The sequence below is a fragment of the Haliotis rubra genome, unplaced genomic scaffold (genome assembly GCF_003918875.1).
Source record: "Haliotis rubra isolate DU_JTF1 unplaced genomic scaffold, ASM391887v1 Scf533, whole genome shotgun sequence".
NCBI lineage: Eukaryota > Metazoa > Mollusca > Gastropoda > Lepetellida > Haliotidae > Haliotis > Haliotis rubra.
In genome coordinates this window covers 189,088-202,744 of record NW_025767228.1, presented here as the reverse complement: position 1 = coordinate 202,744, position 13,657 = coordinate 189,088, and the positions used below count along the sequence as shown (strand labels likewise).

The window sequence follows — 13,657 nt, the reverse complement described above, 5'->3', positions numbered from 1 at the left end:
TCTGGATCTCCTTCTTCGTTAAATAATTAAACAGATGCTCATTGATGGACACATATTTTTTTCTGGATTATTGCTGTGAGGTGTTGTTGTATGATAAAAATCAACCAGATTTGAACAGAAGCAGTGGAACAGTGTTCCTGTGAGACTAATATAGTGCCTTAACGTTTCGTGTACCATTGCATCATTCGGGTGGTAGAGGTTTCCCACCGATGATTAATGACAGGAACTATCATAAATGCCATAAGACGTGACAAAGGACTATATATTGTTGCGTAATGGCCCACCTTATCACACTCGTGTAAGGAAAACGTCACTACTATTAGAACTCGTTTCCATGTTCAACCTGAAACCTAAACGTACTTCCTCCCGATTTAGACAATGTTCTGTACAACGTGGGAAGACCCACCTCGAAGCCTCCAGCTCAAATCAGTGCAGATCATGTGACCCAATGGGCGGAGCCAGTCTTTCTATTGAATAGAAATGTCGGGGGTGGCATCGTCAACGTCAAAATACGGCACCCGGATTGTTTAGTGAGCTGACCCTTACAGCAAAGGTCTCCCTGGCGAGTTTCCTCGACTCCAGCGGCTGGCGTGGTATTATTGAATTGCGTGCATTATTGATGTGTGGCAGTGCCATATAAAGCGCTCGTTCTATACGCTCGTCCACTGACAACTGGGAAGGAGAAGGCACAACTAGTGAGGGGTGGGAATACTCTGAACATAGCAGATCACCACGGGGACCAACATCAACATGACTAACTTGTCGCTAGTGCTTCTCGTCATTGTAGCGTCCATTCAAGGTAGGATGCTCTTCGTTTGCCACACCTGTCATATACTGTAGATGTATAAAATTATTTCATTTAATTATTCAGTGTTCCTCACTTACCATTGTCACATTAATGCATTATCTGTGATAGCTTTAGGTTAACTGAGAAGATTTTACGGACTATCAATTTCAAAGGTGAAATAGTTTCATATATCGTCCACACCTGTCACAGTTTGTTTACCTTCTCACGTATCATTGCTAGCCGTTACTAAAATAATATACCCGTTACATTATCTATAACAGCACTGGGTTACCTGAGAGGGATTTTCGGGGTATCATTTATGTCATTTATCATTTATTGCCAACTGCAAGTTGTAACGGTGAAATAGTTTCATATATTTTCCACATCTTTGACATCTCACCGTTCTAAAGAATACACAAATATTTCTTCTCACATATCACTGCAATCTGTGAGAAGAGTTTTCGAGGTATCAGCTGCAAGTTGTAACAGTTAAATAGTTTTTGTCCTGTGTAAAGAATATACAAACACAATTTGTTCTCACGTATTATGCTAGCCGTTACTTAAATGATATCCAAGTAACACCATTTGTGTTCACTTAGAAGTGTGCACGGATTATCTTCTTCACGTTGTAACGGTGAAACAGTTTCATATATTGTCCACCCCTGTCGCGTTTTGGCTTTGTAGAGAATTACAAGCATGGTTTCTTTTGCTAGCCGTTGAATAAATTATATACAATTAACAAGATTTGTGCAAAGTACGAAGAATTCTCGGATTATCAACTTTAAGTTGTAGCGGTGAAATAGTTTCATATCTTGTCCACCCCTGTCGCGTTTTGGCTTTGTAGAGAATTACAAGCATGGTTTCTTTTGCTAGCCGTTGAATAAATTATATACAATTAACAAGATTTGTGCAAAATACGAAGAATTCTCGGATTATCAACTTTAAGTTGTAACGGTGAAAGAGTTTCATAGATTGTTCATCTCCGCCACATCTCACCGTTGTAGGGAATGCACAGACATTATTTCTTCTCACGTAACATCGTTAGCCGTTACATAAATGAAATACAAGTCAAAACATTTGTGCTAACTGAAAAGAGTGCTCGGATCATCAAGTGCAAATTATAACGGTGAATTATTTTCATATATTTACCGCTCCTGTCACGTTTTTCCCGTGTAAAGGATTTACAATCACTATTTCTTCTCACTTACTATTCGTACCAGTTACACAATCATCGCTAACAGCGTTGCTTTAACCAGTCAGATTGTACATATTATCAACTTAAGATATAACGGCGAATCGGGGTGTTCCTCTTTTGCCAGTCGGGCAAGTTGTTTATTTAAGGAGTAAGAGGATCACCAGACCATGTTAATTAGCAGGGCAATGGTGTGTGTGTGTGTGTGTGTGTGTGTGTGTGTGTGTGTGTGCGTGTGCGTGCGTGCGTGCGTGCGCGCGCGCGCGTGTGTATCCTGTTCATAGTCATTGCCACCCTTGTCACATCTTCTCGTCGTAAAGAATCGAGAAACATGCTTTCGTCTCACTTATCATTGCTAGTCGTTACATGGTTGATATACATGTGAATACATTTGTGTTCACTGAAAAGAGTGCCCGGATTTTCAACTTCATGTTGTAGCGGTGAAATAGTTTCACATATTGTACCGATCCGTGAAGATCCGGGTTAAAATTGATCTTCAAAAACCCATGCTTGTCGTAAGAGGCAACTAACGGGATCGGGTGGTCAGGCTCGCTGACTTGGTTGACACATGTCATCGGTTCCCAATTGCGTGGATCGATCACTGGATTGTCTGGTCCAGACTCGATTATTTACAGACCACCGCCATATAGCTGGAATATTGCTTGGTGCGGCGTAAAACTAAACTCACTCATATATGCTACTACACCAGTAATGTTTTACCGTTTTAAATAATGTACAAACATAATTATTTCTCAAGTACCATTGCTACCCGATACGTAAATGCTGTAAGCAACAACGTGTGGGTTAAGTGAGCGGACTGTACAAAATATGAACTTATCAATTTAATGACGATATATTTTCATGTATTTCAATGTGTGAAACCCATTTCTGGTGTCCCCCGCCGTGATAGTGCTGGAATATTGCCAAAAGCGGCGTAAAGCTAAACTCACTCACTCACCCGTGTGTTAAACACATCTACAAGCATGCATTTAGTCGTTATAGCGGCTAACATCTTCAAGTTGTAACAATAAAATGATTTTGTTAACATCTTTCACATTTGCCATTACATTAATCTACCAAAAATACGGCACACTTTTACCTTGTATGTGTAATACATCTTTCGCTTACTCACAAGATGCGGTGGGGGGGCCAAGTGGTTAAAGCGTTCGCTCGTCACGCTGAAGACCCGGGTTCCATTTACCACATGGGTACAATTTTTGAAGCCCATTTCTGGTGTCCCCCGCCATGATATTGCTGGAATATTGCTAAAAGCAAACCTAAAGTCACCCAAGCTTGCGTAACATGCTAGATACACATGCTATGAATTAATATGCAGGGATATGAACGATAGAAGGTACTATTAAGTATTAATAGCTACAATCGGACAATGGGCATTGCATGGATTTCTCATAGTTAAAAAGTTCGTTATATCCGTCAGTTCGTTATAAGCGTAGTCGTTTAAAGCGCATCATTACCTTTTAATTCATTAATTGTTGTCTTTCAGTGGCATTTAGAAGTTGTACATTGATGTCCAAGATATTTTTATGGATTAAACTTCTTTTTAATTTAGCATGAATGTTCATCATTATGTAATTAAAACTCTTCAAACTCTTCAAACTCACTTATACAGTACTCTCCCTAGTGTACTGTGATGTCACTTGCATTGTGACGTCACAACTCTTTTATGACGTCATAGTCCTAACTGCCAGTTCACCTGATGAAGGGACCTGGAATGGTCTCGAAACGTCGTGAGAGAAATTAAAAAGAAGTTTAATCCATAAAAATATCTTGGTCATTAATTGTTAATCCGAAATATCGATGTTAAAATATAGATGTCTCACATTTTCAATTTATCGGAAATGCCAAGCTCGTCTTGGCCACTATATCTTACCCGACATGCATATAACGAACTATGGTTATATCGAACTAAAATGAGTGAGTGAGTGAGTTATAACCATAGTTTACTGTATAAATATAATTGAACCCTTTCAATATTCATGATAAATATGGGGCGGTGGGTGGCCTAGTGGTTAAAGCGTTCGCTCGTCACTCCGAAGACCCGGGTTCGATTCCCCACATGGGTACAATGTGTGAAACCCATTTCTGGTGCCCCCCGCCGTGATATTGCTGGAATATTGTTAAAACCGGCGTAAAACTAAACTCACTCACTCACTGATGAGAAATCTCGGTTTACAGAAGAGTGGCAATCAGTCGTAGTTTCCAGGCTTTATCATGAACATGTGTTTATGAATCACTATCAAATAGTGATAATACTTGCGAAAAGGAGCGTGCATAACCGACCGGTGTCACCCGTCCCAAAAGCATGCAAAGGCAAGTCAATTGTTCAGCATCAAAACCACGAAACATATGGCATATTTCAAGGTAGGGAATGGCATCTGACACTGATGTCTCAAACCAATGCACCATAATTTTCAGATGCAGTCTGTGGAAAGTGTTAGCATTGATGACACTGATATAAACTTCCCTTTTACTCCCTTTTACTCCCTTTTACTCACTTTTACGTATTCTACCCTCAACGGTTCCAGCTTAACGCTGTTGATGAAGGGAAGTGTTAACGATTACACATGATGTCGTATTGGGAAGAAAATATGTCAGTTATATAATTCAACACCCCAAACCCACTCCCCAAACTACAAAACTACACACGTATGTATATCGCAAACAGGTATATCTCCTGTAAGTAGCTCGTGCATTGAAACAGCACCATGAACCATATCATTCATAAACAGTAGAACTAAATGTACGTCAAACGATATTCTTTCTTACGTTTATAGTGTTATTCTTTAAATACTACAAGATCATTGATAAATATTTTTCTCATTTTGAGACTAAACAAAGTTTATATTTATATATCGCTTACGCTGACGTCATTCCATAGTCACACCGGTGTCATCATTACTATATACTCATGGAAACCAATAAGGGAACACATGACAGTACAAGTGTTCCTTTATTGATTTCCAGATTTTCCCCAACAGTGCAAAACGTACCTTGTGAAGAAATCTGGAAAAGAATAAAGGGACACTTGTACTTTCACTTGTTCCCGTATTCGTTTCCATGAGTATGTATGCAATAAGTGTTCATAAGGGGAAATGTCCTCTCGTATATATTACAAACCTCTCCGAAACATTCACGAATTGCTTGACCAACACCTGAGACCTAGACACTCTCTGAAATCTCATCAGCAATAAATTAACTCATCGGAATCCCAGTGGATCGCACTTTATTATGTTTCCAGATTTCCCAGCACCTTCCTCGTGTAACTGAGCCTCCCCGAACACTATCTGTCTATCTATTAATCCATCCACCTATTTATTTATCTATCTATCTATCCATCCATCAATCCATCCATCCATCCGTCCGTCCGTCCGTCCGTCCGTCCGTCCGTCCGTCCGTCCGTCCGTCCGTCTGTCTGTCTGTCCACCTACTTATCCATATATCTATCTATCCATCCATTTATCTATCTATCTATCTAACGAGTCAGGACCAGACAAGCCTGGGACTGACATCATTACCATCTATGCAACTGGTATACGATAACATTTAGTAATCATGTCGACACGTCTGACCACCTCATCTATCTATCTATCGATCTATCGATCTATCTATCTATCTATCTATCTATCTATCTATCTATCTATCTATCTATCTATCTATCTATCTATCTATCTATCTATCTATCTATCTATCTATCTATCTATCTATCTATCTATCTATCTATCTATCTATCGAGTCAGGACCAGACAAGTCTGTGAGTGACACCATGGCCATCTATGCAACTGGTATACGATAGCATTTAGTAATCACGTCGACACGCCTTACCACCTCATCGTGGTAATCGTCTCTTACGATAAACATGGAGTAACTATACCCAGATCTTCAATATAAGAACTACCGATCAAGTTGTTCAACACTCTATGTGTTTAGTCGTTTTAACAAGTCAACCAAGGCATGGCAATTAGCTGTGTAGATTTCCATAACGTTCCAGTTTCGGGTTTGAATCCATAATCTCACTAATTACGTTTTCAGGTGTGTCGGCACCAAACACATTCTTTTTTTCTAGTTAATGCATACGGCAGAACTTCGCTTTCAGACCCACTCACTCACTCACTCACTCACTCACATAGATAAGCGCCACAGAACATTTCTCCAAAGAATTTAAAATCGAACATAACACTCCCTTTTGAATGAGCAGAAAACAGCTGGTCTTTTAGTAACTATAATGAACCATTTCTATTCTACGACAGAGACACATAATTATTAATGTTTTCCGGCACACAATAAATGACACTCTTCGCAGCGGTTCCACTGTAACAGATAACATTCATTAAACATACATTGCAGGGTTTACATTTAAATTGCGGATAGTTTCTGCAATGAAATGAAGCCGAATACAAAATCCAAAGAAACGTAATGTGATATTTGATATATCAAAATAGTTTCACCATCCTTTCGAGTTTCACGTACAGCTGATCTGGGCGCTGTTGTTATTTATTTATAATTATTGGTTAAACAAAGACTCTGACGCATTTTGCTGCGTATTGCTACAGCGGTGCCGATACATCGTGGACTGGCCTTGAGGCGCTATGTCGAGGGGTCATTAAAAGCAAAGTGTCTCAAGCAATATGATCTGGAGCATCGACGAGGAATATACTCAGGTCGCTCTATTTGTATATCCACTGTGGAGCGTACACTGTATGTCTGGATGTATATTGGATAAATTAATTACCGTATCTCACGTATCTCTATCCCCGGCCACGTCATACAAAAAGACGTTAAAATATGGTACTTGTTGTTCCCTGCCTGGCGCTCGGCATTAATGGGTACAGCAAGGACTGGTCGGCTCGGAATCAGTAGAATGTATCTGAGGGGGATATTAATGCTGAATATGGAACGTACGAAGAAAGTCTATTTGGATAGTACTCATTTCTACGGAAAGTTCATGTGGCATATTTATGCGGTTTATATTTAGATGGTGATGTATATATATGATTACATACATATCTTTGGAGTTGTTCCATTTTAAATTCATTTTCTAGAAATACATGAGACCTTTTCCTTCCTCCATACGGGCAACGTTTCTTGTGATTCCGGTTGAAAGTTGAAAGGTAACCTCGTGGCTAAAACATTCGCTCGTCAAAGAAAATCCGAGTTTCTGTGAACGTGATATTGGTGGAATGTGGCTTAAACCACACTTACTCCCACAAAGTTATCTCAGCGGTATGACTGTCTAATCGTAATAATGAGTCACACATTGTACCCATGTGGGGAATCGAACCCAGGTCTTGAGCGTGACGAGCGAACGCTTTAACCACTAGGCTACCCAAATGCCCCAAATATTGAGTCAAAGTATGGGTGCTACAATTGCATTAGCGCAAAGTTTGTTTTGTGGAAAGAGATCTCGCATCGGGATTAAAGCATAATACCCTTTTTTCGACCGAGAATTGTATATAGTTGGAAACTATAGCAACCCACCCCCCCCCCTCTCCTCCCTCCACGACCCACCTACTCACCCCACCCCATTGTAAGCTTAGTTAGTTTGCTACTTAACGCCGCACTCGGTAATATTCAGGCAATCTAGATTGCTGATCAACAACATGAGCGTGAATGAATAAATGAATGAATGAATATCTATATTTCCTCCTGATTTCAATCCGTAGATCATTTACATATATACATTAAATATTCACAACAGCATATTCACAAGGCGGGTACACACATGTACAGAGCAAAGGCAATGGAGGATATAAAATACACACTTGAGTGAAGATACCTTCACAACAGCATATTCACAAGGCGGGTACACACATGTACAGAGCAAAGGCAATGGAGGATATAAAATACACACTTGAGTGAAGATACCATGGAATACAGATATTTACAAAATACAATCATACATCTCCATGACATGTCATCTATGTGCTCAGTAACCGGTATTTCACCTCCATAAAAGAGAGACAGCATTTCAACTTCTGGCAGTAATTTTATTTGTACACACATTGACATGAAAAAGATCTAAAGTTTGGAAAAGGAACTGATTCCTGTTGTACATATAATGTTCACAATGTAGAATTATATGGCAGTCATAGTCATTACAGTGTCTTTCACAGAGTTCGCAATATTTTTTACTCGAGAATTGATCTGTACACAAAATTGTAAGATGTCTCTATATTGTGGACAAACATACATCAAACAATATAGTTTATGTACACCAAAGGTACAGTGGGTGAGGCGGTATCTGGACATCTGGATCTACGCAATGGGAATACGATGACATGTGCCTGACCACCCGATCCCGTTAGTCGCCTCTTAAGACAAGCATGGGTCACTGAAGACCAATTCTAACCCGGATCTTCCCGGGTCAGCTGTAAGCCGCCACAGTTTCTGTGTTCAAAGAGCTAGACTTTTTGAACCAAGTCATCTCATTCGTATTCTCAGCTCCCCGGGGAGAGTCCAACCTTTAGTATTTGCATTAGCGTCATATAATTTTATCTGGTTATATTAAAAATGCGAAAAGCTGTATCGGTAATGAATTTAAACAGAATTAGGACATAATGCTACACTCTTAATGTCACAATGTTCCAGTGTTTGAATCAAACTTGGGACATCCCCGGGTTCAGTGGTAGCTGCACATCCCTCCGGTCCCGATGCAAAATGATCAAGATTTGCTGCTCGGGTTTTTATTTGCAATATGCCTGCATAAACCCTGCATTAATGCTTCACAACTGTCAGCGTCGTTCATGTCACTGAGCTTCGTTTAGTTATAAATTTGATTTCCTCTGATGCTCGACGAAAATAGTGATTCAAATATTCCAGCTCGAGTGTCATAATGATATTTTTGTGCATTATAATTATGCTATAAAATGTGTTGCTTGGAATGTTAATCAGCTTATGCTATTGTTATCTTTTCAAGGGGAAAGTGCATTATCGTAAAATATTTTCGTCGAGATGGAATTTTATCAAACATAGTTTGATCTGAGTTAAACAACTGTTCACCTGGTTGAGACATGTCCTCGTATTTCAGGTCTTGATATTGTCTGATAAATTACCTACAATCATAGCCTCATAATTTAACTAGAATATTTCTGATTGCAAATTAAACAAACAAACAAACATGAAAACCGCCAGAGTGAGTGAGTGAGTTTAGATTTTACGTCGCTTTTAGCAATATTCTAGCAATATCACGGCGGGGGACACCAGAAATGGGTTTCACACCTTGTACCCACGTAGGGAATCGAACCCGGGTCTTCGGCGTTACGAGCCAACGCTTTAACCACTAGGTTACCCAACCGCCCCGAAACCCACCAGAAGCTACTAAAGGTAATTAGGTAATAAATCAGGTATTGGATGTGAAGAGAAATCTCCAGATGATATACTGAGCTAAGCTTTGATTACACACAATGTCATTTAAATGAAAGGCTACACACCTTGTCGATACACCTTGTCGATAAAGTACAGAATTTAGTAAATTTTTGGTTTGAGTCATGTACGGGATTCACACCATACCTTTCAGAGTCAGGAACCAGCACACAAAGTCAACGATCTAACACACTCAGCCACCACATCAGAGTAATGAGTTCATTTATATGGCGCCAACTCCATACACTATGTGTATGCTCATAGCGCTACAAATATACTACAATATTAACTCTGTCAATGGGACATAAACACAAGGCAGTAGATTTTAGTCCAGGTATGACTGTCGGAAGAGATATGTTTTTAGCTGAGACTTGAAAAGCGAGAGTTATGAGTTCTGTTGAGAGTTTGTTCCATAAAACTGCAGCATTATAATTGAAAGATCTTCGGCCAAATCGTTTCAAGTTAGTCTTTGGAAAGTGAAAGAGGTGCTGGTCTGCAGAACGAAGGACCCTGAACCGTTTATACACTTGTGTGAGTTCGACAAGATATGATGGGGCTAATCCGTGGTAACATTGGTATGCCAAACCAATAGCTTGAACTTCACACGTGCCTGTACAGGGAGCCAATGTAAATTGATGAGCACAGGTGTTATGTGCGCGGACTTGTTTGTCCTGGACCCAATCCTTGCCGCCATGTTCCGTATCCTCTGTAGTCTGGAGAACTGTTCCTGTGAGATGTTAACCAGCAGACTATTACAGTAGTCCAGTGTTGATAGGACTAGGCTTCTGACCAACATGTGAGCGGCGTTAGTGGTCAGGAGATGTCTGATACTGCCAATATTTCTCAAATGAAAATGGCATGCTTTGCAGATCATGCTAACATGATGCTCCATTGAGAGATCACTGTCGAGAAGGAAGCCCAGGTTCCTGACACAGTCTGATACCTGGACGTGAGAATCTCCAACACATATTGTTGATATATTTGCTGTCTTCCTGTTCTTACAAGTCCCTACTAACATGGCTTCTGTTTTATCAGTGTTGAGTTTCAGCATGTTAACATCCATCCAACACTGAATCTTGTTTGTGCAAAATCTTAATCTGATCAACTGCAGACTGAGAATCCTTTGGAAAGAATGTTTTCAACAACTGAGTATCATCAGCATAACTGTGATGGCCCACATTCATGACAGAGATTAGATTTCCAAGGACAGATGTGCATAACGTGAATAAAATAGGCCCTTCAGAGTGGTACACAAAGTACGTGATCAAGACTAACAGCTATGAGACTCCTATTTAGGAAGTCACAGTGGACTCTTTAACCACATGGCTACCCATGGCCCCTACGGTGAAGTACTTGAGTGTCATGTATATACGTAACTGTCTTAGAAAGCTATATATAACCATGAAACGATTAACATCAGAATACTTCAGAACAACCGAGATTACATTTGAGTGACTGGTGTTAACAATCGTTGTTTGAACCTTTACATAAACTCTCCCCTCTTGCAAGTAACGACGAAGTAATTACCCAGTTTGAAGAATTTGCACATTTTTCACGAAATCTATTTAACGAATCATCAATATTAATGAGCCGAATCACCAGATCCTCCCATGAGTATTTGATGTCGACGAGTTTTGTTATCTTTCTTTGGTTCACCATAAGGTTCGTAGCGATATTATTGTATAGCGTATTAGAAATATATTATTGTGAATATTAAACGTTTCATTATTTTTGTATATTGTTTACATTATATACGCCCTTGGGAAATAACAAACGTGTTTGACTGAATGTTCAGTGACGATTGGATGTGTGGAGGGTAATTGGTGCTTCGTAAAATAGTATACATTTGATAGTCGTTCTTAGAAAGAGCATATTCCTGTTAGAATCCCTCGATAGAGCTATTGCTTCTCTTGCTGCTGATGTTACTACTACTTTTCTGGGCCTACTTTCACAAAGCACTAAGGTGATCGTAAGTCACTAAGGTAACCTTAGTGCAATGTTAAGGAATGGGAGTTAAGGTTAACATTAGTAAAGGTTGCTTCGTGAAAGGAGCCCCTTGTCGTAACACAGATCTATGCCAGTTCCATATCTACCTCAATTGGGATAATGCCAGTTCCATATCTACCTCAATTGTGATAATGTCAGTTCCATATCTACCTCAATTGTGATAATGTCAGTTCCATATCTACCTCAATTGTGATAATGTCAGTTCTATATCTACCTCAATTGGGATAATGTCAGTTCTATATCTACCTCAATTGGGATAATGTCAGTTCCATATCTACCTCAATTGTGATAATGTCAGTTCTATATCTACCCCAATTGGGATAATGTCAGTTCTATATCTACCTCAATTGGGATCATGTCAGTTCCATATCTACCTCAATTGGGATAATGTCAGTTCCATATCTACCTCAATTGTTATAATGTCAGTTCTACATCTACCTCAATTGGGATAATGTCAGTTCTATATCTACCCCAATTGGGATAATGTCAGTTCTATATCTACCCCAATTGGGATAATGTCAGTTCTATATCTACCTCAACTGTCACTTCTGCTACCTCAACATCTTCTTATTCTACTACTGCGATTAGTACCACTACTACTACTACTACTACTACTACTACTACTGCTGCTGCTGCTACTACTACTACTGCCACTACTACTGTTGCTACTACCACTACTACTGCTACTACTACTACTACTGCTGCTACTACCACTACTACTGCCACTACTACTACTGCTGCTACTGCTACTACTACTACTGCTGCTGCCACTACTGCAACTACAAATGCTTCTACTACCACTTCTTGCACCTCTACCACAACAACTACTACCAGTAGTAGTACCACAACTACTACTGCTACTACTACCACTACTACTACCACAGCTACAACAACGACTACTAGTAATACCACTACTACCACAACGACAACCACTACTACTACCACTACTACTACTACTACTACTACTTCTACTACTACTGATACTACTGCTGCTACTACTACTACTACTAAAACTAAAAATACTTCTACTACCACTTCTTGTACATCTACCACAACTACACCTACTACTACTACTACTACTACTACTGCTGCTACTACTAGTACCACAAAACACCTACTACTACTACTACTACTACTAGTAGTACCACAAAAACACCTACTACTACTACTACTGCTACTAGTACCACAACTACACCTACTACTACTAGTAGTACTAATACCACAAGGACAAGTACTACTACTACCACAACTACAACGACTGATAGTAGTCGTACCACAACTACAACAACAACAACTACTACTACTACTACTACCACAACTGCACCAACTACTACTAGTAGTAATACCACTACTACCACAACGACAGCTACTACTACTACCACTACTACTACTACCACCACTACTACTACTACTACCACCACCACTACTACCACTACCACTACTACTACTACAACTATTACTACCACAACCACTACTGCAGTTATGACGACTCGAATACATCCATCAACAAATGCGAAGCTGCATTGTACATGCTCAGAACGCCATATTCTTCGATTATTTTCAAGGTTCAAAGTGTTATGTCAACAGGAATATCATAAATTTCATAAATGCACAATGACAACTTTAAATCAATAATTAAAGATCCGGAATTAAAGTCTTGCAATTGAAGCCACCCATACTAAATCTCATTGTCGTGTATTCTGTCGTCCATATTTACATGAGTCGTTGAATTACTGGAAGGACTGGTTTCATGTCTTGTGCTCCAATTAAAATGTACTTCAAGACGCATTTGTTAGAACGTTGCTTGACGTCTAGCAATGCATAGATATTCTTTGTTGTCGTTGTCTGGTAAAAAGGAAGTAGTATTTTGAAACAAACAAAATCATTTCACCGAAACGTACCTAGTAATAGTTTTGCGGTTGTGTCGTTGGAAATCTGATCTTCACGAATAATTCTAGAATTCATTGCAAAATAAGCTCATTTGTATGAAATGAAATGTCAGCGGGTCGCAGATCTAACGTTACGAAACTTGAATCAAAGAAATCATTTACTAACATTTTACTTACAAAACTTAGAGGAAGTTAGTTGAGTAGGAATACAATTTTAGTTTTGGTGACTTACACATGTACTTGTCAAACCTATGAATACTTTATCTTATGCGTTTATGGATTCGTCAATGTCGATAATATTGATCTGTGTTTAACGTACTTGCCTTCAGCAGACCATGTAGGTGAAGATGTGGGACTAACTGTAACATCTGGTGTTAAATCTATACAGAGGAAACTCAACAC

General features: G+C 39.4%; 1 protein-coding gene across 1 annotated transcript in view; it reads left to right on the top strand.

Annotated features, from left to right (window-relative positions):
- The first annotated feature begins 524 nt into the window (after positions 1-524).
- Positions 525-13,657, top strand: part of LOC124253156 — an 89,642-nt gene continuing 76,509 nt past the window's right edge. The window contains exon 1 of the mRNA XM_046686873.1: positions 525-799. Coding sequence (XP_046542829.1) covers positions 751-799 — 49 coding nt within the window. The 5' untranslated portion in view covers positions 525-750. The remainder of the gene's footprint in view (positions 800-13,657) is intronic.